Below are 27,390 nucleotides of genomic sequence, written 5' to 3' on the forward strand. Positions count from 1 at the left end.
GGAAAGTTCATTCTTCAATTACTGTTTTCAAAACATCAGCCACTGCTTTTTTTAATGCGTGCTCCCTTATCAATAGAGTTGCTATTGGATTTTTTTTTAAGTATTAAATATAAGAAAAATACTTAATTTCTGAGCTTCTTGGTAATAATTTTTTTTAAAGATCTTTCGAAGGCTGATGGAGGAACATATGACGGTGAAAACGAATGTGAAGAGAAAGCACAAGAAATTGTACAAAGTATTGTGCAGGAAATGGTGAACATAGTAGTCGGAGGTATTACATCCATATTAACTTATCTGCCTTTTCAGTAAGGATTACAATCTGAAGCTTGACATTAAGAATTATTTTAACACTACTGACTCATTAGCTAAAATACGTTTATTTAACTAACACTTGCATGTTAATTTTTTAAGTTGTCTGACCTTAGCAGTATGTTATTTGACAATAAAGTGGACGAGATTTCAAGCATTAATTTACACTCTCTATTGGAGCATGTTGTTCTTTCAAAAAAAGAAAAGAATAACAAAAGCTTAAGTTCTTTACTTGTGATATTAATTTATTATCAGTTTTCTCAGAATTTTTGTTCATTTTGTTTTTATTTTGTGCCCACATAAACTCTTGACAATGGGCTTCTCTCTGAAATACTAATGAAGCACAGTATTTTTCAGTTTGTTGGAAAGTACATATGAAACTAATGACTTTTTTTCCCAACATTTGCTGGAAACTTGGTAGGCTGGTGTGCCTGGTACTGTAAAGTTCCCAGTCACTTTTGATTGTGATTTTCATTAGCGGGAATTAGTGTGTTCAGTTTTTTAGCGATGTAATGTAAATTTTGCCTTAAGCTCCTTTCTACCTTATGAAGCTATGAGTCTGGTTGATTTAATATTTAAAAGCTCTTTTTACTTTGCATTCTTACTTAATATTTGGGATTAATTTTTATATCTTTTCTAACAGATATAGAAGGGACTGCCGAAAGTGCAAGTGCTGATGGCACAATTGTAACATTAGAGGATGGCAGTGACAGTGAAAACATTCAGGCAAATGGAATTCCAGGGACTCCAATTTCTGTTGCTTATACACCATCTTTACCTGATGACAGATTATCTGTCTCTTCTAATGACACTCAGGTACAGGCAAATATAAATTGGGAAATCCTGAAAAAGGACTGATTGAGATGGATGGATTTTTTTTGCCAAACAGTTCTATAGAGAATGTTTAATATAATTCCATAAAATAACTTACTCAGATGAGTTTCAAGTGTTAAATAATGTTCTAACCTTTATTGTATTTTTAATACATACCCTCTGTTTTATCAGGTATCAGCATGTGTACAGTATCTACTGACAGAGGGTCTCTGCTGTCAGTGTAGTAAATAATTAGGTTTGGGAAGAATAGACTTTAAGCTTGAAAAGCTACAATCACGAGACATGTATGCCATACTTGCTGAAGATAACATGAGGATGACATTGTGTGTTGCTTATATGTGGAACAATAGTACAGAATTGCAAAAACTTGGTATTAGGAATCTGTGTTGTACCCTAAAAGCTTTACCAGATGCATCTTGCCACAGATATGTAACTACTTGTGTTCTAATGAAATGCCTCTGAAAACTATTGAAGGCAAATCTGTGCAAGTTATCTTGTTTAAACTTGACCGGTCTAATTTTGTAGTGGTCTGTATGTAATTCTGACTTCTTACTGAGAGATGGCAGTTTTTGTTAGTGAGCATGCTTATTTTAACAGTGCTGCAGAATACTACCTTTTTTAATTTAATCTTGAGACCATAAAATTATAGTGAATTGGTTATATTGTATAATATCTTAACTTCTTGTTGCTAGGAGGTGGGGATTTCCCTACACACCCTGCTAATGCAAAATGGAATACTGAAATATGTTAACTTCTTTAGGAATCTGGAAATTCTTCAGGACCTACCCCTGGTGCTAAGTTTTCCCACATTTTACAAAAGGATGCCTTCCTTGTATTCAGGTCACTGTGTAAACTCTCTATGAAGCCCCTGTCAGATGGTCCGCCAGATCCAAAGTAAGTAGAATTAAGAGTTCTTATAATGAGTCTTTCCTATTTTAGAAATAAGTTACTTAAATATTTTTGAGAATCCTCAGTTATTCAAAGAACAATAGTGTATGGTAAAAGAGCCTAGAAACTTTGAAAAGATACTTTTATGTTGTACTGCATCTTTTGTATGTTAAATGAAAGCATCTTACCCATCTGCCTCTTTAAAAGTTTCTTAAGAATCTTAGAGTTCTTAACAATCTTACACTGCCTATAAGTACCTAATATTCTTCCTAGTTGTTGTGCGTAACAGGTTACATCTAGCAGGGTTTGTAAAGAAGGTTTTCAGGTATCTTTGGTCTCAACTATTTTTACTCTTCTTTCGAGTAACACCTAAGTTCATAACCATTGTCATTTATGCCCTGCAGTTTCTCTGGCATGTTGAGTATTCAGTATGCGTACCGACATAGTTCATCTTAATATAAGGTCTTCATATTGAATTGATAGTAGTTATGACAAATTTGTGATACAGTATTCTTCATTCTCATATTTGGGTTGGATACTTCTGACAACCTTCTCAACAGACATGTTTTGGAAATAAGGTCTTTATTTGTCTGTTTTGGAAATTTTGCCATCTGACAGAAGATACTATGTTTTCAATTTGGCTGAGAGAATTGTTTATTGTAAAACAAACTCTTCGTATCTAGGATGCCAGTATCTGAGTTAGTCACACCTGTTGGCACAGAAATTTGCATTTCTGATCTTGGATAGAATGTATATGAATCTTTTTGGCATATTAGGAACAGTTTGTAATAATTTTTCAAGAGGACTTTTTTTGCTGTAAAAAATTAAAACTCTAAAATGACTTCTGATGAATATCAAAGGCCTGGTATTCTTTAAAATAACATCATCTTTACTATTTCAGGTTCCCACTCTAACTTGGGTAGCTTTAAGGCAGCTTAAATTTAATCATTGATATCAGTAATAAGCTGAAAAAAATAATGTAACGGAAAGGGTTTTGAAGGGTTGATATAGAATCTTTTTTGTATTGTCATCTAGTCATGCTCTTTGGAAAGTTAGGAAATCTAAGAATGAAGATTAGAGGCCTGAGGCTTTTTCCTCTCTCTTCTAGAGAATCTATCTTCTGGAAAGTGCCATAAAAATGTTGTCATTTAAGTCACCTCTGTGATTAAGAATACTATTTATTAAAGGCTTTAATGGGTTAACTCCCTGTGGAAGAGCAGCAATAGCTACTTAGGCACTTGGAACCATTTGAATCCATGGAGTCCTTGATGTGTACATTAGAACTGATTAAGCTCTTCATATAGAAAAACTAAGGAAATGGCATTTAGGACAAGACTTAGCTGCCAAGGAATTGAGAGATGTTCTGTTTGGAGAAGTGCCTAAAATTTATCTTGGTTCTGAGGCATTGACGGCTTTCTTCTTGTAATTGGGAGAGTAGACATAGCATATGTAATTCTTTAAATGCTGTGGATATTTAAAAATCATCTTGCCGATGAAATTATTAGCTATGAAGTTTCTATATATTTAAATTTCAGGTAACCGGGCATGGAGCTTTAATTTAGACACACAAGACTAGGAGTAAAGATCTAGGGACATGCTTAATGTTTTTGAATCCTTTTCTCCTAGATATAAAATAAGATGGAAGAAAATGCTTTCCTTTAGGGAAATTTCCTGAAAGTTCATTTGTTAGGTTTCGGTCCTTGAGGTTGTTTTAGACGAAAATGAGTTTTCACACCTTATGAAATAGGTGAGGCCAGCAAATGTGTTCAACATCTTTTTATTGTTCTTTCTAAACAAAGTTGTTTCAAATTTGTGTTTATTTCATGAATGTTCCATGTATAAAATCATTGTGGTGTACTGACTTTTCAAAAGAATGCCTTAATTTTTAAGACTTGCATGTGGTTCATATGCTGTGTTGTTTTATTCTAGGTCTCATGAACTGCGATCAAAGATTCTTTCATTGCAGTTGCTTCTGTCCATTCTGCAGAATGCAGGACCTGTCTTCAGGACAAATGAGATGTTTATTAATGCTATTAAGCAGTATCTTTGTGTTGCACTGTCAAAAAATGGAGTCTCATCCGTTCCAGAAGTTTTTGAACTTTCACTTTCCATATTTCTTACCCTCCTCTCAAACTTTAAGACTCATCTGAAGATGCAGATTGAGGTATGTCTAATTGAAAAGGGGATTTTAGGTGAGTGTCTGTATTTGTATGTAGCTTGGTCTGTCTTTGAGAAATTTTTGTTTTTCTTCCTGAATCTCAGCTTTTGCATGAAGACTTACATAGTTTTCCCCTGCAATGGAGCTCTCTGCCCAAGGACAATAATGATACTTGCACTTGAATGAAGTTTCAAAGGCATTGTTGTAGTAGACAGCAGTATTTCCTTTGGAATATTTAGAGAGTAAATAAAATAAAAATTTACTCTAACATCAGAAGTAATGTGGAACTTCAGGGAGTGTCAAGTTGATTGGTGTAGTAGAAAGTGATAGGAAAGCTTGTGTAGGCCTGTTTAACAAAATGTGTTACTTACTAGAGACTTCATTTTATGTTCTAAATCTTACTGTACAAAACATGCTTTGATTATTTTGTGATTAAAGTGAATTTTTTACAATCATAACTTATGATACCCATACTCCGTACTATTCTCCCTACTATTCCCTTCTCATATACTCCCTGTGTGAGTTACTATCCTCCATAAGCTTGGTCAACTGGTGTTCAGTGATGCAATTAGAAAATTTTATTTCCACACTACATGATACAAAGTGAGAAGCTGAGTACCTTTATAAAAACTGCATGTAATGTATGGTTTTTCAAAGGAATTTTAGAAGAAAAATTCATGTCATGAAATGCTATGTGGATTCTCTTTAACATCCCTTGAAATGATTTTTTTTTTTCCCTCTCTCTAGGCAGATCCGAAATACTTGATTATTGTAGCTACTTGCCTTCGACATCAGGGCCTACATTAATATGTTCTAGCTAAGATCTTATTTCCTCAGGTCTCAAAAGTTGTACGCTCTATTTTACTCCTTGGACCAAAAGTAGACAGAAGGTTGTTTTTTAGCAATTAGAACTGAGTTATCTGAGTCCTGATAGACACAAACACTGAGGATTTTCTTACTGGATGGGTGAATTCTAAGTTGTTGGGGAAAGAAAGATGTATGTAGAGGCTTAGTTCCTGATTTTGCCAGTACCATGTCAAAAAGCTGTCATGTTCTTGTCACTTACCAGGTTATTTTGAAGGCTTTTGGGGGAAGAAACAATATGATTTCCAGTATTTTTTTGAGGATAGCTTAGATAGAAATACAGGTTTAGTGATTCATTGAACATGCCTTGAAAATACTCTAGAGACAAACTGTGAGTGCTCAACAAGATTGGTGCATGCTCAATGTCCTGGACAGCATACAGAGTGGGCAGAGCTACTCTTCCAGTCATGCAGCCTGCTGCCTGTAAAGTGTTGGGCTTGCTACCTGCTTGCGGAGCTTATAGGTCAACATGTAGGTGTTAAATATATTGCAACCTGGCTTACCGACACAAATTTGATGAGCTTCCATCTCTGCCATCCTATCCTTAAATTTCAAACAGAAAATGACACTGTAGCTGAGAAAACTTGGATGTAGATTACCCAACAGTATTGTAGCAGCTTTTAGAATATACTGAAATCAGGACTATCACAGGATGTCAAGGCTGTATTTCCTCTTTGCAAATATGAAAGCCAAAAGCTTGATGCTGCCAGTGCTGACATTTCTATTGTTATGAAGCACAAGGGACAGCAATTTTGAGAAATTTATTCTATTTTTTCTTTTGTGTTTTTTTTCTCATGGGTGTGAGCTAGGAATTCCTGTTCTTTCAGCTAGTGATCTTAAAGGTTATACAGAAGATATGGGCAGACAAGTAGATAAATCTGTATTTTGTTTGTGACTTTAGTAAGTTCCTGGAGCTGTAAGGAAAGCAATATACTCTGATTTATAATATGCAAAATCTGCATTTTAGGATTGAGGCAGCAATTTTTTTCTGTGTAAGAAATGTTGGCATTTTGAAATTTTAAGAGTTAATTTCAGATTCTGTTGAAAGTGACCAAGAGGTGGTACCTTGCACTTAAGCTCTTTAGTATGTCCTTTACTGTTCAATTCTCAGCTATTGCTACCCTCTAATAGTCTGAATTTTACTTGAATTTTACTGTAGCTGTTTTTCTGAACAAGTCAGCAGGTGTATTTGCATTAATGCACGAGCCACCTCTGACCCTGGCAGTAGGCAACTGTTTGAGAGGCCCCTTCTCCTTCCTTTGTCCTATTTTGTTTAATATTTTCTTGGAAATCAGGTCATCGATTTCAAGGGATTTGGGGTGTCATTTAGCTATAATACTCCTTACCACCCTTCCACAACTCTGAATGACCTGTCTGTTTTCTATTTTCAGTTTACCCAAATGAAAGCATAAGGTCTCTTCTGGTTTAGTTTCCTGATATGCTCAGAGTAGTCTGAAGTCTATGATGTAATTTTTAGTAAATAACATAATGATAGACATCATTGTAAATATCTAAAATGTAAACAATCTGTAAAACTTTGAGAGAGGTCATACATCCCAAGATGTGCTTTTCCAAAGTTGATACCAGAAGCAAAAATTCTGCTCTGTTCCAGAAGTATAGAGATCTAAGTAAGTTTCTTCTAAGGCCTTCCAGCTAATTTCTCTTGCAGCTTAAAGATTTGGGTTTAATTTTCATACTTGAAAGTTTTCTCTCTGTTCCATCAGTGATTTCTTTTTTTAATTCTCTACCAGAAAATAATCATTTTTCTGATTCCAGAGTGGGTCAATGGCATTATCATCTTCAAGTAAAAATTAAGAAAACAGCAAATATGTGGCAAAGAATTGCTCAGAGCATGATATTTAATAATTTTATGTCTTCCTCCACTTGGATTCCATAAAGTTGTGGCTAAAGTCAGTCTAATATCATATATATATTTTAAGTGCTTGCAATAGTGTTCCACTTACATTCATTTGACCTGGTATGTGTTGAACTCCTTATGCTTCCTAGGAAGGCTTTCCTTAGTAAAGAAAAATAACTGTGAGATTGTGTTGTTTGCCTCTTTTTCCTTGAAGAGGCCAGTGCAAGAAATCTTTTGGTGCATTTTGCTTGAGGAAATAGCTTACTATCAACGTTGCTTGAAAAATCAATGTTATGGGTTTTTTTTTCCACAAAATAAATGTGATTTAAAGCAAAACGTACTTCTGCCTGGCTGATAACATAAGATCTCCATAAAGTTCTGTCATATAAGGGAATATTTAATATTAAAAACAAACTAGTAATGCATTTGGATGTTTGTGTTCTGCCCTCAGAGCAGAGGAGCTTGATGGCTGGGGACTGTTAGTGTTCTCAAAAAAAACATATGTTGATGGATTTCATAGTCACAACTGGCTAAGGAGAGGTGAACTGTCAGAAGTGTATAATGGTGATGTAATGCCATTAGTGGTTCACATTTTGAGTTCGTACGCTCTTACAACAGTCACTGCTTATGCTAGGAAAGAAGTCAGAAAAGGCCTGCCCTAGCTGCTAAGCACGCGCAGCTGAAGGAATAGGACTGTAATACTAGCAGAACTGGTGGGAACTTATTGACCAGGGGAAGAGTAGTCTCTGTTCCAAATGAAGGCATCTGTATTGAAGCACTTTCAGGGAAAACTAATATCTGGTTTAAGAAAGATTTTCTTATAAACAGAGGTTCTGCATTTTATATGCTGTGTCTGACCAGTGCTCTCCCTCCAATACACTAATGATATAGAATGATTCTCTTGTGTCTAGTTGTTTCCCTTCTAAGAAAGATCTGGTACTTTAAAATTGACATTGTTGGCTGTTTATTATTTCTGTGCCATAATATTTTCAGCTCTTGGAGAAAATCTTTCATGGTGAGGTAATATCTCTTCTTTAAAAATCCCAGATGATTTGGAAATCTAACAGCAGTTTAGTCTTCTAGGCTAAATTGTCCTTCAGGACTTCACAGCATTTGCAGTTCTTCTGCTTTAGTGTAATCAGAATATAAACAAAATTTCAACTGGGCAGAACTCCACAAGTACACGTCCTAATTTGAAGTCCTACTTCAAACACATTAACCATAAATAAAGTTACGCCTCCTCCTTCCCTCCTGTTCTTCCCTTTCCTGCATCTTTAAAATGCTTCTTAAGTACTGTCCATATGCTTTCAGAATTGTGTGTCAGAATATTGGTCTTCGGGGTTGATGACATTGAGAGTTACTGTGCTCTAGATATAACAAATGGCTTTTTTTCCTCTTCCTGGAATACTTGCTAGGTTTTCTTCAAAGAAATTTTCCTGTATATCTTGGAAACTTCTACTAGCTCGTTTGATCATAAATGGATGGTTATACAAACACTGACACGGATATGTGCAGGTATTAAGGACCTTTTGGTTCTAGTTTTTTGCGTTTTTATGCTAAAGAGCAAAACTGAACTTGTCTTCCATTGAATAATCTAGTTTTTGTTTCAAGTTTGATAATGTCACTTGGTTTATAGATGCCCAGAGTGTAGTGGACATTTATGTGAACTACGATTGTGATTTAAATGCTGCAAACATATTTGAAAGACTGGTTAATGACCTATCAAAGATTGCTCAAGGAAGAGGTAGCCAAGAACTTGGCATGTCCAATGTTCAGGTAAAAATTCTGTCAAACTTTACAAAGTTTCAAGTTTCTTGGCATGATAGGTTAAAACTAGACTCTCCGTTTCACTAATGTATTTCTTTCAAAATTCATTCTAGGAGTTAAGTTTGCGAAAGAAAGGATTGGAATGTTTGGTATCAATCTTGAAGTGCATGGTGGAGTGGAGTAAGGATCAGTATGTAAATCCCAATTCTCAGACAACACTTGGTAAGATGGGCTGTGTTTGTTCTGGCTTTAGTAAAGATGTACTGCAGAAATTTAGTGCATTTTTGCAGCACTGTGATATTGTTGGTTTCTGGCTTTGTAAAAGCTATTGCATTTAAAAAAGCCTGTTTATAATTTTTGAAGATATGTTAATAAGTTTGGATGGTTGTCATTTGAACAAGTTACTCATAATTGTCTAAATTCCTGGGAGACTATTATACTGAAAGTGACTGAATTCTGTGATTTTCATGTATTTCTAATGTTAAGGGCACCATAAAACTTATTTGGAAGATCCCCTACTTTCAAATCTAGTTTAATTTCCCACAGATCAAATTAATACTAAAGCAAGCTGCATGGAGATTTTTTTTAATTTCCTAATACATAGCTATAGGACGTCCAGTGTTGTAAGCAGTGAAATAAATAAATCAGATTTTAGTCTTTTTTCCATCTGACCTGAGATGAAAAAGTACCAAGGTTATGCCACAATTTCCAGTTTAAGTGCTTAAAGCTGTTAGCTGAAGTAGTAACATCATTTTTAGAGATGCTAAGCACTGCTGTCTTTGTGAATTGAGAGCGAGCACCAGCTACTTGGCATATGTAATCATATACACTTTTGGGGCACTCATTTTCAAAAACTTTGAATAGTATGATTTGCTTCAGGTCCGAGTGTGACGTCAGACTTCAGAATAAAGGGACAGATTTGTATTTGGGTTTCTGAGGTGTTGCTTCTGTGTTTTCCAAGTGCTTTGAAATTACAATTGTAACTTAGAGCTTAAATTTCAGATATGTGTTATACTGAAAGAATCCCCCTTGATATATTGTAATTTTTCTGGGGTTTTTTTCCCAACCAGAACAGAGGCAGAATGTTTACATAAAAATAAATCGATCACTGAAGATACCATAGTAACTTTTAGAAGTCTTCAGAGAGGATTTGAAGAATAAACTGTTTTTTATTTTGTTTTAGTGTGTATGTATTTTGTATGTATGTAACTTTCCCCCCCCCACACACCAATTTGTAGGCCAAGAAAAACCCACAGAACAGGACAGCAATGAAACCAAGCACCCTGAGACAATTAACAGATATGGAAGCTTAAATTCCCTGGACTCTACAGCTTCATCAGGAATTGGCAGTTACAGCACACAGATGTCTGGCACTGACAATCCAGAGCAGTTTGAGGTCCTAAAGCAACAAAAGGAGATAATAGAACAAGGAATTGACTTGTGAGTGCCCTTTTATCACCCATGGGAGGGTGGATTCTTTTGGAGCTATGAAGATTCCTGGGTTTTTCTTCCTTCTCCTCATAGATACTCATCTTCTGTTAGGAAAAAAACTCTGGATGTAACAGCACTTCCTCTGGTGAAAGAGTGCTGAATGGTGTTCCCTTTGGAGCCTGTCAACAATGTTTTGTGTTAACCTAATTCCTCACAGCTAGAAGATGAGTACTCTGAATGTTTGTTCTTTTTTCTCCAGACCTGCTTGTCTAAAAATCAGGTTTTTATATTTGGGCAAAAAGTACATTGAACTCATGAAATTAGTTGAATACTGCCTGTTTTACTTTACACATTACTCGTGGAAGTGCCTATATGCATAAGATGATGTTCTCTTTAATTTAATTTTAAGTAAATGTCATGGTTTGAAGTGGAGGATAATATAATTTCTCAGTGGAGTCTGACATGAATCTTTCATGTGATTTCAGCCTTGTGACCCCCACCTCCTCAGTGAAGTCACTTTATGCAAAAACAAAAACTTTCTTTTAGTATAGATTTCAGTCCCCCAACAAACATGCCTTAGTCCTTTAGGGCCTCAGTTTCCTTCAGTCACTTGGTCTTTTGTCCAGTCATTCTTGCATTCATTCATTCATTGTCATTCTTGCAGGCAGCTGATGGATTAAAATAGAAAACAATAAATGACAATTATTCCTTTCCAAACCAAGACTATGTAGTTTGCATGCAGTAATTTTTACACACGTGTGTTGTGTATATGTGTGTGTATATATAGGTATGTATATATACACACATACATTTCTGTAACTTGCAATGAACCTGGAATTTCAGTTAGTTTTAGTTAGATTGCGGAAGAGCAGAAACTGCATCCTAGACCACAGTAAGCAATAGTGTTCGGCTCTGAGTCTGAGGGATGGCTCATTTCATTGCATAGTGGATTTGAAGACTTTACCCTTTTTACTGGGAGCTGCTTGGATGCCGCAGTGGCAGCTGCTTAGGGAGGAGGAAGCTGTTTACGGTGGGGGGGAAGATAAATGGAAGGAATAATAATAATATAAAGGAATAATTTGCTACTACTTAATACCTAGTTTGATAAAGGAAAAAATGTTTACTAATATGCCAATTTTGATATCTCATCCAAGATTATTGAATTTTTTTCGATGAAGCAGGTATGGGTATGTGCACAGATAAGTTTTCGCTCTCATTCTGTGTTGATCTTGATTGTACAGATTCAATAAGAAGCCAAAGAGAGGGATACAGTACCTGCAAGAACAAGGAATGCTCGGCACTACCCCTGAAGATATTGCTCAGTTCTTGCATCAAGAGGAAAGATTAGATTCAGTAAGAAAACTGTTTTGCTTATTCTTGATGACTGTTTTTTGCTCATGCTGATGTGTTTTATACTAACTGAAAATCATATTAGAGTGTTTTAAGGTGTAGAATACTCTGCTACAAGGAAGAAGAAAAGGAGACTCTTCTCTTTCAAATTCTGTAAGCTCAAAGAATTTGAAGTATGTGAGAGAGCTTTGGTCTTTTGTCCAGTCATTCTTGCATTCATTCATTCATTGTCATTCTTGCAGGCAGCTGATGGATTAAAATAGAAAACAACAAATGACTATCCTGTACTATCCACACCATGCAGTTCAGTGGGGACATGAAATAAATGGCTGATCTACCTGAGCTGACTCAGGACTTGTATTTATTTGCTAGTATAGCTAGAAGCAGCTTACTAAACTGTATTTCCTTCAGCCCAGTAAGGTAAGAGCTAGGAATAACTATCCCTCAGAGACAGCTAAAAAATAATCCGATGCAACAGCATGGAAAGCATTCTTTCCTGCCTCCCAAAGGAAAAGTATTTAAGCTTGATCAGTTCTTTGATTTGGTTTACAGTAACCAGCTGTTGCTGGCCTTGAGAGGATCCTGCACCATCAAGCTGAGGAGGCTGAGAATGTGTTACACTGGTATTGTCACAGAAGACTTGGCTTTCTCAAACAACAGCCTGTGCCATTCTGCCTAGTAGCCACCCTCATTGTTCTCAGTAGGAGGCCTAGCATATGCCCATGCTTGCAGCTATGACTGAAGTCGCGAGCTTCAGCATTAGAATCTCTGTTTACATATACAGACACCTTTGTCTGAAAGCACAGTTTTTCATTGTACTGTGTTGCTGTGATAGTGATCTGCTGGATGTAGTTGAGTGCCAGTTGGTTGTATTTGAGCATCACCTGCATGTATTTGAGCTCTGTACTGCAGTGGGAATAAAGTCAAGGCTTTAGTAAACTTTTCATTCCTATAGTAAGTTTCCTAACTACCCAAAGCATTTCAGCAGGGAATAGAACAGTCATTGGTAATACTCGCTTTGTGTTGTGCACGTGTGATCTCTTATGTAACAGAGTGAAATGGTACAGGAGTAAAATCAGAGAAGGGGGAAAGTAGGCAGGCTTGAGCACATAGAAGAGCATTATGATGGAATGTATGGCTAAAATATGCTGCTTTAACAAGTAGAGGAGAATCAGAAATATGTCGTAGTTAATCCCATGCAGGCCTCTCTTTCTGTAGGACATATGGGCAGTATGTCTCTGTTCGCACTTTACCAGTGTCTTCCAGTGTGAATGCACTAGTTTGTCTCTTTCTGTTCTTATTTTAGACTCAGGTTGGGGAGTTCCTGGGAGACAATGATAAATTTAACAAAGAAGTCATGTATGCATATGTGGACCAGCACGACTTTTCAGGAAAGGATTTTGTTTCAGCTCTGCGTATGTTTCTAGAGGGATTTCGTCTTCCAGGAGAGGCTCAAAAAATTGATCGCCTAATGGAGAAATTTGCTGCTAGATATTTAGAATGTAACCAAGGGTAAATAATACTTTATTTTCAGAACTTTGTGAAGCTGAATAGTAAGTAAAAGTTGCTAATATATTACTTTGCTGTTTTTCTTTCCTCTCCCACATCAGGCAAACTCTTTTTGCTAGTGCAGACACTGCATATGTCTTAGCTTACTCAATTATCATGTTGACAACAGATCTTCACAGTCCACAGGTATGTTGCTAGAAAAAATTGGTATCCATAGAATTTTAACTTTGAGATACTGTGACACTGTAGCTGTAAAACCTTGGTGTTTAATGTAACAGCAGGATGCGTTTAAGAAATACAGTAGCTTAGATCTGCGCACTTTTTAAGTAATAGCATTGTGTTTCATGGGTGTTGAGGTTTTTAAGTTGTTTTGGTTAGACGTTTCTGTAAGGTATCATTTCCGTAACATGCTTGAGAAGAGATTGTATGGATTTGCTGTAATATTACAGCACTCACAGCAGTGAGCTAACCTACAGTCAAAGCCAGAACTTACATAACTATGTACCCATTGATTTTAACACAAATCTGCTCTTGATTTCAGTCAGCTAAAAAAAAATAATAATCATGCAGCTGTATTTTGATAAATACCTGCAGTGCATTGCATTCAAAGTTGCAATGATTAATCATCATCAATCATTTTTAAAAAAATCTTGAAAAAGTGTATAGGTTTTTATTTAAAATAAATAGCCTAGTCTGTATGACAAAATAAAACACTAATTTAAATTTGTTGTAATTGAGGGCTAATGAAAGTGCAGATCCTACTGGATGCTTGTGAGTGTTGTAATTCCCATTTGGCCTTGCATGATTTTGTAGATTTGAGAATGTAGTCTTACTGGATACTTAGTTTCTTCTGAAGCAGCAAGTTCATGCTTTGTGGTAACTTCTCATGTGTTTGGCAGCTTTGTAGACAGCATTGTAACTGCTAAAAACTTCTGTCAATTGTTCATATTAATAGCTTCTTTCTGGGTTTCAGGTAAAGAACAAAATGACAAAAGAACAGTATATTAAAATGAATAGAGGTATCAATGACAGTAAAGATCTCCCTGAAGAGTATTTGTCGGCTATCTATAATGAAATAGCAGGAAAGAAGATTTCAATGAAAGAAACAAAAGAATTAACGATACCCACAAAATCCAGTAAGCAAAGTAAGTAATTGCAGTGTTAGGTTTTTCCAAAATGTTAGCTCTTCAGTTTTGTTATCTGTTTGAAATGAGAGAATCAAATCAGCACCACTTACCTAACATAAAATGAGTCCTAACTTTTTATTTCACATCTTTTTCCTTTTAACTTAAAAATGCCTTCAAATCTGTGTTAAGCACGACTGTTTGTTTTCACATCACTATGTGAATCACTATGAATGCACAGTATTTAGTACATTTCCCTTAGAGAAAATAGATTTTGGCATTGAGCAACACCATAAGGAAATGCATATGAGGGCTTTATGAATTAACAGTTTGGCAGATAGGCACAATACAGAACAAACACAGTGGTTGTGCCCTCTATTTTTAGGGTAACCATTGTATTTTCTTCCAGTAGGCACTCTTCTCCAAAAATCTTGGTTTATTTGGTTTACAGAGCCCTGATTTTACTATACTTTTAAAGTTAGCTTTTCTTCTCTCAAATACAAGACAAAGTTATTTGTTTTGCATAGTCTGAAGATTCAGGTGGTGTTAATTCTGGTTTTCTACAGAGAACACTGGAAAGAGACTTGGCTTCTTCCCAATGTAGTGAAATTTGTATACTTTTAAGTAAGTTCTAAGCCTCACGGATACATAGCTTACAGGAAATTTGCAGCTGGAAAAGAATCCATCTGATTTTTCAGTAATCATTCAATTAATGTAATGTTTTTATTATAGTTTTATAGAAGTTAATTGTTATATTGGGTTTCTCTCTTTTGATGAGATGGAGGTTCCATTACTGAAATGAAAAGGTGATAAGGTAGTCCTCTCTGCCAGAGAAAAGGATTATTTTTGTTCTTGTTTTCTGTGGAGATGGATTGCTACAAAACTTCTGTTTGCTTTGAGTTTAGCTCATGGGATGTATCGCATTGGATATTTATGCTGTCAGTTGAGGTGATGGAGAAAGAATACTTTATGTGCCAATTTTGAATTTCCATGTAGGATTAAAAATAGTTTACCTTTCATATGTAAGTTTGCCTTGAGTTAATTTTTATCAATATTCTAATAAAAATATCTTGCTAGTATGGTAATTTCAGAAAATAACAACAATAGAAAAAACATACGGCATTTAAATAATGAACGGTTTTGAAGTACAATAATCCTGGAGACACCACTGCTGAAGATATACAAATGTAAAGAGAGGAAAAAAAATGTGTTTGCAGGTGTTGCTAGTGAAAAGCAGAGAAGACTCTTATATAATTTGGAAATGGAACAAATGGCTAAAACAGCTAAAGCTCTTATGGAGGCGGTTAGCCATGTTCAAGCACCTTTTACGAGTGCAACGCACCTGGAGCATGTGAGACCCATGTTTAAGGTGAGCTATGTGTTTAGGTATTTAACTAGAATTTTACATAGTTTTTTCCATAATGCAAAATGGTGATTGTGACAGGATTTGTTGAGAATATAAAAGGTTTGCATCTACTGCATTTGATGAAAAAAGTCTTGCTGTAATAGAAATCTTGATGTAATAGAGTTATGAGTGGTTTATCGGGGGGGAGAAAAGTGTAAAGAGTGATTAAAAACTTGCAAGAAGAGATTTTTACTTCAGGTATAGAGGCATAGTTAACAGCTTTATAAAAGTAAGAAATGACTCATCTCAATGTTTGAGTGCCTCCTGCTCCTGAACGAGATGACTTCGTTGCATTTGGGGGGGGAGCAGTTATTAGAGTACACTTTTAGCTAATCGTGCCTATTGCAAATGGAATTGCAAGTTAATATTTCAGAAAAGACTGGGAGGGCCATATAGTTTGGGGGGAGATAGCTAAACCTATATTATGCCATTGTTCTAATCAACTGTCTTTACCATTGCGTAGGTGCAAGCTATCTCCAATACAAATGTCTTTTCCATACAAGCAATTCAGATTTATAGGTATGGAGTATGTCCAGTAGAGATCTACATTACGTCCAAGTATGCTTTTTGATATGGTCTTTGGCTTAACTAAATAATTTCAGTAAACAGCCGCTGAAAAGAAATTGTGCTTTTCCTATGTTCTGTCATTCGCTGCCCTCGTGCCACCAGCAGTGCTCATCTGACTCTTTTGTGAACTGTTCCAGGGACTTAAATTCTCAGAAAGCTACTGTTACAAGAAACAAATTGTTCCCTGAAATGACATGCTGTGAGGTCAGATTGAGCTCCAGGCCCTAACTGAAGAGGGAGTGGGGATCTGGGAATAAGATTGCTGTCTGTGAGGCAGATTTCTTAAATGCTAAATCAAGTTCTTATTTAGGGTCTACTTTCAGCATATCGGTTAGTAGAGGTGCATGGAACATAATTTCTCTGTATTGACTACTTAATTACTGAAAAAAAATTCAAATACAAGCATCTGTAAAATTCATAGACTTTTTTCCTTAGAATACTGACCCTGTTACTCTATAGCATTCCTAGCCTCTAATATTTGAAAAGTGTGTTTGCAAAATGCATTTTTTTGAAAGAAGTGCAAAATGAAGTTTCTGTGTAAACTGCCAGCCTCTATCATTTGTGAAGGTCATAAGACTTCCAAATGTTCTTGCTTTAGGGTGTCCATAAACTAATTTAAGTATTAATAGTGTGATATGTTGAGCAAAGATCTCTCTTCTCAAAGAGGTGAGAACTGTGAAAATAAAGAATATATAATTTCATACTGACTATTTTATTTAGATTTCAGCAGAACTTTATAAATCTGTAGGTATATCCTTTACCTATTGATGCCAGAGTAAAATTTCTCATTACAGGTAGATTAGCTAAATTATAAAAACAGAACAGAAGTTCAGTGTGTGCCAAATCTAAGCACCTTAAATCAGAATGTTTCCTTCAGAAGATTAATTTTAATGACAAAATGACCTTTAATGACAAAACAGTCTATTATAAATAATAGCCTAAATCTAAACGTAAAGCATACTGTACAGATCTCAAAATAGTTCATAACAGAAGAAAGAATTTTGGTTTTGAGGCTTTAAGATTAGTTTGTAGAAATGAAAAAATAAAACAAATCCTCCTAAAAAGGGAGTGAAGTTCTGGATCCAGCAGTTTGTCTGGTTTCTTTAATTATCTCCCAGAACTGTGGTTTGGTATATTGAAGTTTTGAATACTTTTCTGAAGTAGTGCTTTTGGAATTGCTGGCTTACATGAAACCAAAGCTGTGTTGCATCACTTTAATATGAAAGTAAGTGTGAAATCCATTGCTTACTGCTGTTCCTGCTGATCGTGTGTAGCGTCTGGGGTGTTTTCAGGTAGTTATTTCTAAAACTGTTCTGGATGCCCTGGGGGTTTCCTCAAGCTTGTGTGGTGGACATTCATAACCACATATAATTATGGCAGGTTCCTCTGGATCTTCTGGTCAGTTTTTCTGCCTGTGGGAGAGGGAGCCTTGACCACAAGGACAGGACCATGTGAGCTTTTCTGCAGTGGCTTTTAGTTGAGCATATTACTCCCTCTCAGTCCCTCTTAAGGCAGGCAGCATGGGGAACTTCAGCCATGGGTTTGGACACAAAAAGACGGAGAACCAAGAACAACAAAATTAGAGTAGAGAGATCAGGGAGAGAATGATAATCTGTCTTGTATTGTTACCATCTTGTAGTGGTTTCACTTAAATTAGTAAAGGCGTGGTACAATACAGCAACATTATTTATTCTTTTTTCCTGTGTTACCAGGAAAAACTGTCGTATTTGAGTATGTAGGTTACTTTAGGATGAAAAGTAGTATCCACTTTGGAATTGAACGTGTTGGTTCTTGTCACAACTATTGCCTCTACCTTTATTCTAACTGCAAAATATTCCTTTAGCACAGATGAATGTTATCCAGGTTATATTAAAACTGTAAGAGCTGTCTGACTAGCATAACTTGAGGGGTTTCTCAGCTCTCTGAAGATAGTTGTTTTGGTTGGTTGCTTGAGGTGGAGGAGGGTACATTTCGGGGGGGAGGGTGTCCTTCTGTATTACTTCGTCTCTTATTTGGTATATTTCATATCACTTCTCACCGTTTCTTTTTTGCAACAGGTGATGTGAAATTTAACTATATGTGTTGAGGGCTGAATTTACATTTTAGAAAGATGCTGAAACTTGCAGTATTCCTTGTCTTCAAATACTAACTGTTGATAAGGTAACCCTTATTTTGCCTGTGTTGCAGTTGGCATGGACACCTTTCCTAGCTGCATTCAGTGTGGGTCTGCAGGACTGTGATGATACAGAAGTTGCCTCTCTCTGCTTGGAAGGTATACGATGTGCTATCAGGATTGCTTGCATTTTCAACATTCAGGTAATATAAAAAATTAAGATTGTGACAATATTGTGATTTATGTATGAGCTTAGTGTTAGTATGGTTCTCAGAGTTGGTTATCTTGTTGCTGAAGCTATGCGCTGCAATACTAATAGGCTGCCTAGTTCCAGGATCACTGCTTTGTCTCATTTTTTTTGACTGGAAATGTTTTAAATAGCAGCTACTATTTTTGTGGTAAGTTCTGTCATGCTAATATACTGGATTTTTGTTTCTCCACAACTGACTATTTTTTGTCAAATTACTTTCCTTTTTAGCTTTGTTATTGTAAGTGTTGTTTATTAAAATGTCTTTCTGTCCTATTTCATAATTAAATAATATCTTTGTAAACTGTTGGAAAAATTGTCTTCAACTTCAGAGAAATGATACTATTCTAATACTTTTATAATTGGGTACCATTCTAAGTTTTATGTCACTGGAAATGTCATTCCTGATACAGTACATTAATGCATCTTGCACTAAGCACAATGACAAGTATTCCAGACTATGGCTCTAGGAGATAATGCTGATTACACTTGGGCATCGCTGTGTTGGTTTGGTTTTGGTTTTGATTTGTGTCTTAAGTCTCCCCTGTTCCCCTTCCACTTTAAAACTCATAGCTAGTGAATATTCTTTTATTGTAAGCTATTAGTTAATAGATGGAGTACTGATCTGCCATAAACGCTTTGTAAGCACAAACAAAGACATGGAGGGAAGAATTCGTGTTTGTCATTACATAATGTAATGTGCATACCGAAAACACTTTTTAAAAATACTTTATAAGAATAACTTCAAACAAAATAGCTTGAACTCTGATACTATAGTGAATGCCTTCTGTTCCCTTCCCACTTGCACTTTGATTTAGCAAATAGTGATAAAAAGTTATCTAAATGTGGTAAGGCATATTCAGAGCTCTGATACAGCTGATTGAAAAAGCAGTTTTGAGATAATGAAAGGTTTCCTTCTTCTGTCTTTCCACTTCAGTTTTTTCTTCTTTTCTGGCCTGAAGTGGACTGCCTTACAAGTTGGATTGAGAAAGCCTTGCCTGGCTCAGTGAAATGTATATTCCTGTCATTTTTGTTTCTGAATTGCAAAAGTGAAACCGATAGGAATATCAGTTTCTGCAGCTGCTAGAGTTAGCTCACAGTCCTGTAGTGGCCTGCCCTGGTTGTGCAGGGGAAAGAGATGCACGTTCTTGGAGCGTGAGGATCTTACAGCAATATTTGAGCTAATCTTCTCTGGAAGCAATTTTCTCTTGTGCCTAACTGGTGCTGGCAACTTTTCTGTTTGATTGAATAAACATATAGAAGGTCAAGATCAGTGTCTAAGAACAGTTAACGCTAGTTTACACGTTTAGAGTTAATGGAGGGAAGCGCAGGCTTTCAGTGTTACGCAAGTATGCAGTATACTAAGTATACTCAGCATACTAAGCACGCAATATAATTCTAACTGTGCATGCTCACCTCTGACTACAAAAAAACCCTCAATTAAAAATTTTGGTTTTCCTTATTTATGCTTTTAATCCAAGACTGTTGCACAATCTGGTTTTTTTGTCTTTAAGCATCTGGAACAAGATAGGCATTGAAAGGATATACTTAATTTGCATATCTCATCTGTTTTTACTTTCTGGTTGATGGGCACGTTGCTTAGTTGTTCTCCTCTTCTACTTTGAATGGCTTAGAAAAAATGGTGAATTACTTTTTCTTCCTCTGTATGAGACAGTGGGGGAATGTAACACCCTTTTTTGACAGGAGAGAAGACCTTCTCTCTTACAGAAGGTATATGACTTGCAGACTCCAGAGCTTATTTGCCTAGTACACTTAACATCTGTTTTTCTGTGATTACATTTAAGTTGAGGTGCCCTTGCCAACATGCCCTGTAGTGGTAGTTGGAGTCAAATATGGCAGCTGTGCTGTGTAGTCCTGTGAGATTTTGTCTTGTGTTGTTGCTTTCTATTGTGCTGTCTGTGTTTTCTCTATGAAACAGACATTCTTTCTGAGATTTTTTTAAAAATACATATATTTGGTTTTATTATGTGCTCAATGTATTTAATTTCAAAACTGCCTTAACCATCTAAACAGCTAAAAATAATTCAGAATTGCCATTTGTTTCTCTGTTTTACACTATTTGTTTATCAACTTCAGATGATACATAACAAGAAAAAAAATCTTGGGAGCTCAACTGTAATCCCCTTTTACTTTTGTAATAGGTTTGTATGATACTTGAGGACTTTCCTTTGGTATGTTGATACTGTATTTATATACATCAGGTACCTACATGCAGAACACCCCTTTTCTGTGCCCTGTTGATATATTTCATCTGCTTAGATTATAGGTCAGTTGCTGTTTACTCACCCATGACAGTGTTATCTCACAAGATTCTGAGGTGCTCCAAACTGTAGATTAATTCAAATGCATGCTGAGTAGGTTTATGGGTTTGGTAAAGTATACTTTTTAGATGTATAATTTAGCAACTGTTTCCAAAAAACACCAAAAACTTGAAGAACGTAAAACTACTTGAAAGTAGAATCCATTAAGGCAATGTTTTTAGAGTAGGTCCAGGTGTAGTAGAAGAATACAGAAAGCTTAGCTAAGAAGAAACATTTGGGACTTTTAGCTTTTCTACTTAGTATTCATTTCCTTCAGAAACAGCATCCTGTTACAAAAAACCCACAGCCAAACAAAACCCAGCAACCTATGTATTCTAGGCTGTCGAACTTGACACTTTATGTTCCTGAATGGAAGGAGACCGTTTTTTTTTTTCTTTTTAAAATCCTCTAGCTTACTGTAGGAAAAAAGGACAATCTTCATTATATAGAAAGCTTTGGAAATTCAATTGCATGAAGAGAAGATCAATAGTGTCATCACTAAAATATAATGCAGTGATTTTCTTCGTGCACTTAACAAAAGATTTTCTATGTAATAGTGTTGTAGCGTTCAGTATTTTAATGTCTGCAATATCTCCTTGATTGCTAGCAATATCTTTCAAATAATTTTTTAAGGAAGGAATTTGTCATATTGAATAGCGAGGGTGTAGAGATGACATAAAGCACTCATGCATTGACTTAGTTTTATCAGTTTGGTGATACACATACTTAAACTGTTAGGTAGTCAGAACTGTCTTACTGATTTATGTTTGCCATTGAAACATATGCCATTGAGATATGAGCATGCTGTTGGGAAGGATTTCTGGATCGTCAGGTTCAGCCATCTGCAATTGCCGACTACTGTTACGTAAAGTTTTTTTGTAAGCTGAATTACTCCTGTTTAGGTAGTTTTGTAGTATTGATCTGCAAAATGTGATTGACTGATTTCTGAGGGGGTGTTAATATTAGGTTGAAATGTTCTGTTGAAAGAAGAAAAAATCAGATTGATTCTAATACAAGAAAGAAACTAAGAAAATACTTACACACAAGACAAACCTTACTTTTTCTTCCTTTTGTAGCTTGAAAGAGATGCCTATGTCCAAGCATTAGCAAGATTTACGTTACTTACAGTGAGTTCTGGTATTACTGAAATGAAACAGAAGAATATTGATACAATTAAAACACTCATCACGGTGGCTCATACAGATGGAAACTATTTAGGAAACTCCTGGCATGAGGTACAAGAGTCATTTGTTCTTAAACTTTAAGAAAATGTGCGTACTGATCTTGAGCACACTAGAGTACTTGTTTGTGCATGCATACAGTGTTTCCTAGGTAGCATGCCAAATATACTTTAGTACATCCATTAGGTAGGATTGCACATTATGCACCCAATTAATTTAGGAAAACATATCCAAGTTTAAAATAAAGAAATAAATAAAATAGTGACAGACAAACGCCATAGTATTTAAATCACTTTCAGTTTTAGTCAGAAGCCTGAGAGCACTTGTCTGACCTAGAGTGTTTAGAAATTAGAATTTTTTTCTTTTAAAGATGTGCCTTTAGAACAATGTTTAAGAAAGTTTGATGTTTCAAACTACTTTTTGTTGTCAAGTAACTCCTTTACTCTGAATTAGATTCTGAAATGCATCAGTCAACTTGAGCTGGCACAGCTAATAGGAACTGGAGTAAAACCTCGCTACATCTCAGGAACAGTGCGTGGCAGGGAAGGATCTTTTACTGGAACAAAAGATCAGGCACCTGATGAATTTGCAGGGTTGGGACTTGGTAAGTAATCTCAGTATTAATTACTTCACTTAACAACTGACTCTGTTCAGGCACAGTTGACTAAAATTTGTGCCTACCTTTGCTGGTGGCTATCAGTTTCAGAAATATAACCATAAAGTAGTCCTTTCAAAATCTTGTGTGTGTTTGTGCCTTGTGGTTTGATTAGAAATCTCTGGAATACTTTTTATTATGTTAAGCATTATTGCTAGGATGGGAGAGTGAAGAATGTAAGAAAAGGATGAACTATTTACTTCCAAGAAGTATATGTGTATATTTATTTCTGTTTAAAAACATAGCTGACCAAGTAATAATCCATTGATGATAGTATGACATGACCAGGTTTAATAATATTGCAAAGTTTGTGTCCCAAGTGCTTTACCTAGCAGGCAAGTTAGGTTAATCTGCAGTGTGCAGATTAAACATGCTGTTATGGATGTCTGTGAGAATTACGTGCATTCAAACCACTAATGAACTAGATAAAATGAATATGATTTAGTTAATGAACTTGCATACTATATAGAATTATCTAGTTAATTAAAAACGTGTGATTCTATAAAAATGTAATACTTTTGGTAAAACTAGACATTAGAACACCTTTTTAAAGATAAAATTTCAGTCAATTTACTTTCCTTTGATCCTATCACAGGTATAAGGATCCTATCTTAAATTCAAGGTTGTGTTTTTATAGGAACACAGTCAGACATACAGATCTATATCTGTACAAGGAAACTACGGAAGTGTCAAGGGAGTATAACCGCATTTGATTGTTAGAAAGTGTCAATTTTAGTATGATGCTAGCTTCGTGAGGACACTGTTAACCACAGTCAAGCAAAAGCTTTTTGTTCCCTTGAGCTTTCTCTTTGTGCAACATTTTTGGAGCAATTACGATTATTTTACCCGTTTGCCTGACCTTAGCCTTCAACCAGACCTTACTGTCTGGCTTTGTGTCCTCCTCATAGTTTTTCTTAGCTTGCAGTCAGTCCTTTACTTTCTGCTCTCCTTTGGCCTGTCTCCATATATTCTCTTCACCTCACCAAAAGGTGCTGAAAGGAAACCTTGGAAGTTAATGCATCTGCTGACATCTTATATACTGAGATGCTCCTGCTCCTTAATATACATTCACGATTTTAGCATTCCCCAGTGACCTATTCAGCTGTTCTATTTCCAAATGCTGGCAGTTTCTCTGTGCTGAAGTGACTAGCCTTTAAAAATTTTAAGTGTTAATAGTTCAAGAATGTAAACTGTAGTCAGGTGTCTCTAAATCATATTTGTTAGACACTGGTGTAGATCCCACTCATAAAGATCTTTTGTGCCTGCCACTTGTCTAAATGCATAAAAATACTTCTGTCTGAACTGAAATTCTGGAATGCTTGTTGTGGTGAAGACATGAAAATCTATCTATTTTCTCTTTTTTAATAATTTTGTTGTAATCCTATAGGAAAATACCTAACTCACTGGAATGTAGTTTTCATACACTTAAAGACTGTGTTCTGACAAAGCTCCTTTCTCAGCTTTTTTGGTGTTTATACTCTTCTCCATAAATCAGTTACTCCATCACTATTTTTTTTGAATTGATGTCCTTCTAGTTCTAGTGCTCTCGGTTTCTTGTGTTCTTGCCTTTTACTGGGATACGCAGCATGCAATTTGAGGCCCCACAAAGACCATTAATCATACATTTCTTGATGCATGCAACCCAAATACATAACAGTTATGTTTAGGATTTTTGTTGTCTCATGATGCAGATATTTTAATTTTCTTTCTACATTCGCTCTGTCACAGCCTAAAAGGAGTCGTTTAGGATGACCTCCCTCCCCTTGAGACTGGCAACCAAGTTCATGATGCTCTTGGACTGAATTAAGGTGAAAAAACACCAGCCAACCAGTTTTATGATTTATTAACATAAAAGACAAGGCATGTGGTTAGGAACAATAACTTAATGGCGATTACTTCAACTAGACAAACAAGTCCTGTGCTGCACACTTTGAACAGATCTTATCAACATGCATCAAAAGAGAGGAGGGAGAGAGAGGGCAGGGGATCACCACCCGTGGATCCAGCGGCATCCCTGTGGTCCTCTTCACCCTGGGTGTCTTGGAAAAGTTCGGCACCACATCAGAGTGAATTAAATAAATTGTAATGATGCGCGTACAGTAATTACAGCTCCAGCTGAGTGCCTCTGAAGAGGGACCCCAAACAAAGAAATCCCTGGGCAATTACAACTTTCCAATCTAAGCTCCCCACCCCTCACGTGGTAGTTCAGACCAATAGTAATATTCTGGTCTGGGGTCTCCTGCTCCTTATTGGGTCTCATCGCTGTCCCTGGGCAGGCTGTTCCTTTCCTTATCTTTACTGTTTCAGTTTCTGCTGATGAATGTGTCTTTGTTCCTGGGATCTGCTGTTGTGTCTCAAGGTCCTGAGGAGGAGGTGGTAATTCCAGACTAGAGCAATTAACACTGCCCCAGCAGTGAAAGTAGGGTGTTATCTTGCAAGGTCCTGATGAGGAGGAGATAGTCCACACCCCCCTAATTAACACTGTTCTGGCAGTGAGAGGAGGCTTTGTTTCCCAGGGTCCTGGCGCCCAAGCAGGCCTTATTTCAGAGCCTTGACATCCTCCCTTTCAGAGTGCGAAGCACAGGAATGCAAGCTGCTTGTTACCTCTCTTATCTTTCCAGCCAGAACCAGCTCTGGAGCCCCTTCTTCTGAGTGCAGCCTAAGGCTTCAGCAAGTTTAGCTGCTCGTGCTAAGCAAGTTTTACAGAAGTTGTGCTAAGCGGCTACATCTAGACAGCTTCCGTTCAATAATTTACAGTCCAAGTCCCAAAGCCTCTGCCCAATTTGGTCTAGTCCGGTGCAGGCTCACTGTCCTGGGTGGTCACGGAGACCATTTCAGGGGTCGCAGCCGCTCAGTCCAGTTTCCGCCGGAAACATGGAAACAAATGGCTTGTTCGGGGTTATGGTTTCCTGCAAAATCTGCAGTGTGCACGGCAAGGCTTGCATCTTACGTACCCAGAAACGTTTAAGGCAAAAGTTCACTCATCTGTCCGCCACACACTCTGAAGTATCTTTGGGAACTACAGCTTTCTACCAGTCTTCCTATAAAATGATGTTGCTGTGAAGAACCTGTACTATATGTACCCATATACACAGACATACATTTTTGAGCAAAATAGTTGCTTAATTAGAGTACATGAATTTGCAGTCTGGTGTTGCAGAAGCCTCATCTTTCAAACAAGCTTACAAAATTAGACATATGCATAAGCAGTCTAATTTTTTGCAGCATTCACAACTTCATGCTGAAATAGCTGTTCATTCCTTAAAAAAAAAAAAAAAGAAAAGAAAAAAATTGCTTATTTACTGCCTGAACAGGGATTAAGGTGTGCATTCATCAGGCACGATTTAAATGTCTTCATCACTCTTGCATCATTCCCTTACTGTGGAATATTTTTTTTCTGCTTGGAAATTAGCGATATCAAAGGTACTTGTATGGTAAAAGTAATGGAATAAGTATCTGTTCTTTTGCTTCTTTGGTCAGAATGTTTTACTCAGTTGTAACCAGGAAGTTTAACTTTCTTCTACTCTAATTTCTATTCATCAATTTGGAAGACAAAAGCCACTGCTGTGAGCAAGTAGTATCCAAAGTGTTGTGTTTCAGTAACCAGAAATTCTCTTTGGAAAACGGGAATTGGATGAAGCAGTTTTTCACAGAGCAGAATTGTGTAGGTGACTGTGTGTGCTTGTGAAAGATCTCAGAACTGTTGGAATATAAGTTCACACTCAAAATATCTGCTGTCTCCTTAGGCTTTGTAGTGTTCACCATAAATCCTACAGTGACAAGAAGTCTTCATGCAAACTGGCAGAGGTGGTTAGGGTTATCAGACTTCTTGGAAATAGCCCTTCCAATTCAGCTCTCACAGAGCTTCTCATTATATGTGTTTCTTAGCTGGCACATTATGTAGATTCCAGCTAGTTCATCTTAGCAGCTTGTATGCTTAAAAGACAAGTTTTGATCAAACCCAAACATATTGCAAGCTACTGAAATACTAATGTAAGGTTTTATATGTATGGAAAGGATACTCTGTGAATACCCTAGAAAAATACTTCAGATGGCTCGGTTACCTAGTTGCTCACTGGGAAGTTAGGAATTTCTTAATATGAGCTTTTTCAGTTGTGAGGTACAGTTTCTAGCTTCCAAAACAAATATTTCCATTTTTATTTACTCTCCCCCCCCCCCCCCCATTATTTTTAGGTGGTAATTTTGCTGTACTTCAGAAGTAGCTTTAAGATGGAGTTCTAGCGGAAGCTTTTCTCTATGAACGGTTAAAAAGAAGACTTATCAGGATGGCTTTACGCACTTGCTGCTAATAACGTGTAAAAAATTCTCCTTCATGCAGTGTTGCCTATCCTTTGTTGTTTATTTTCATTTGTAGAATTGCCAAAGATCCATTTAAAGATGGAAAGAGGCTCCCCTTATGCTGTTGAAATTTTCTCTCCTTTATCTATTCATACAATAGCTCCAAATGTGAACTGCCTTCTGGGAATAATACAGATATATGGGGACAGAGAATTTAGAGGACTTGGCGCAGCATACAGCTATTCATTGAGATGCCCTACTCATGCATGGGAAATTAACAATGTACTGCTCTTGTTGTGAATTAAATGTATATTCAGTTATACAGGTAATGACATGAGTTCCCTTCCTCTTTCTCCCCTACCCTTTCTCTTTTATCTCTTACGCCTTTTCAAACTTTGTTCTCTGCAGTTGGTGGAAATGTGGATTGGAAGCAGATAGCAAGTATTCAGGAATCCATTGGTGAAACTAGCTCCCAAAGTGTTGTCGTTGCTGTAGACAGGTATTGTATTA

General features: G+C 36.4%; 1 protein-coding gene across 2 annotated transcripts in view; it reads left to right on the forward strand.

Annotated features, from left to right (window-relative positions):
- ARFGEF1 (ADP ribosylation factor guanine nucleotide exchange factor 1) overlaps positions 1 to 27,390 on the forward strand; it is a 91,013-nt gene that overhangs the window by 42,040 nt on the left and 21,583 nt on the right. For both annotated transcript variants that reach the window (XM_026115256.2, XM_064507431.1), the window contains exons 7-23: positions 161 to 271; positions 953 to 1,125; positions 1,904 to 2,037; positions 3,961 to 4,195; positions 8,327 to 8,426; positions 8,548 to 8,687; positions 8,792 to 8,900; positions 9,917 to 10,118; positions 11,351 to 11,462; positions 12,766 to 12,971; positions 13,070 to 13,154; positions 13,942 to 14,113; positions 15,310 to 15,461; positions 18,252 to 18,380; positions 21,822 to 21,980; positions 22,380 to 22,530; positions 27,289 to 27,379. In XM_026115256.2, coding sequence (XP_025971041.1) covers positions 161 to 271; positions 953 to 1,125; positions 1,904 to 2,037; positions 3,961 to 4,195; positions 8,327 to 8,426; positions 8,548 to 8,687; positions 8,792 to 8,900; positions 9,917 to 10,118; positions 11,351 to 11,462; positions 12,766 to 12,971; positions 13,070 to 13,154; positions 13,942 to 14,113; positions 15,310 to 15,461; positions 18,252 to 18,380; positions 21,822 to 21,980; positions 22,380 to 22,530; positions 27,289 to 27,379 — 2,461 coding nt within the window. The remainder of the gene's footprint in view (positions 1 to 160; positions 272 to 952; positions 1,126 to 1,903; positions 2,038 to 3,960; positions 4,196 to 8,326; positions 8,427 to 8,547; positions 8,688 to 8,791; positions 8,901 to 9,916; positions 10,119 to 11,350; positions 11,463 to 12,765; positions 12,972 to 13,069; positions 13,155 to 13,941; positions 14,114 to 15,309; positions 15,462 to 18,251; positions 18,381 to 21,821; positions 21,981 to 22,379; positions 22,531 to 27,288; positions 27,380 to 27,390) is intronic.

This window comes from Dromaius novaehollandiae, chromosome 2 (assembly GCF_036370855.1).
Source record: "Dromaius novaehollandiae isolate bDroNov1 chromosome 2, bDroNov1.hap1, whole genome shotgun sequence".
Classification (NCBI taxonomy): Eukaryota; Metazoa; Chordata; class Aves; order Casuariiformes; family Dromaiidae; genus Dromaius; species Dromaius novaehollandiae.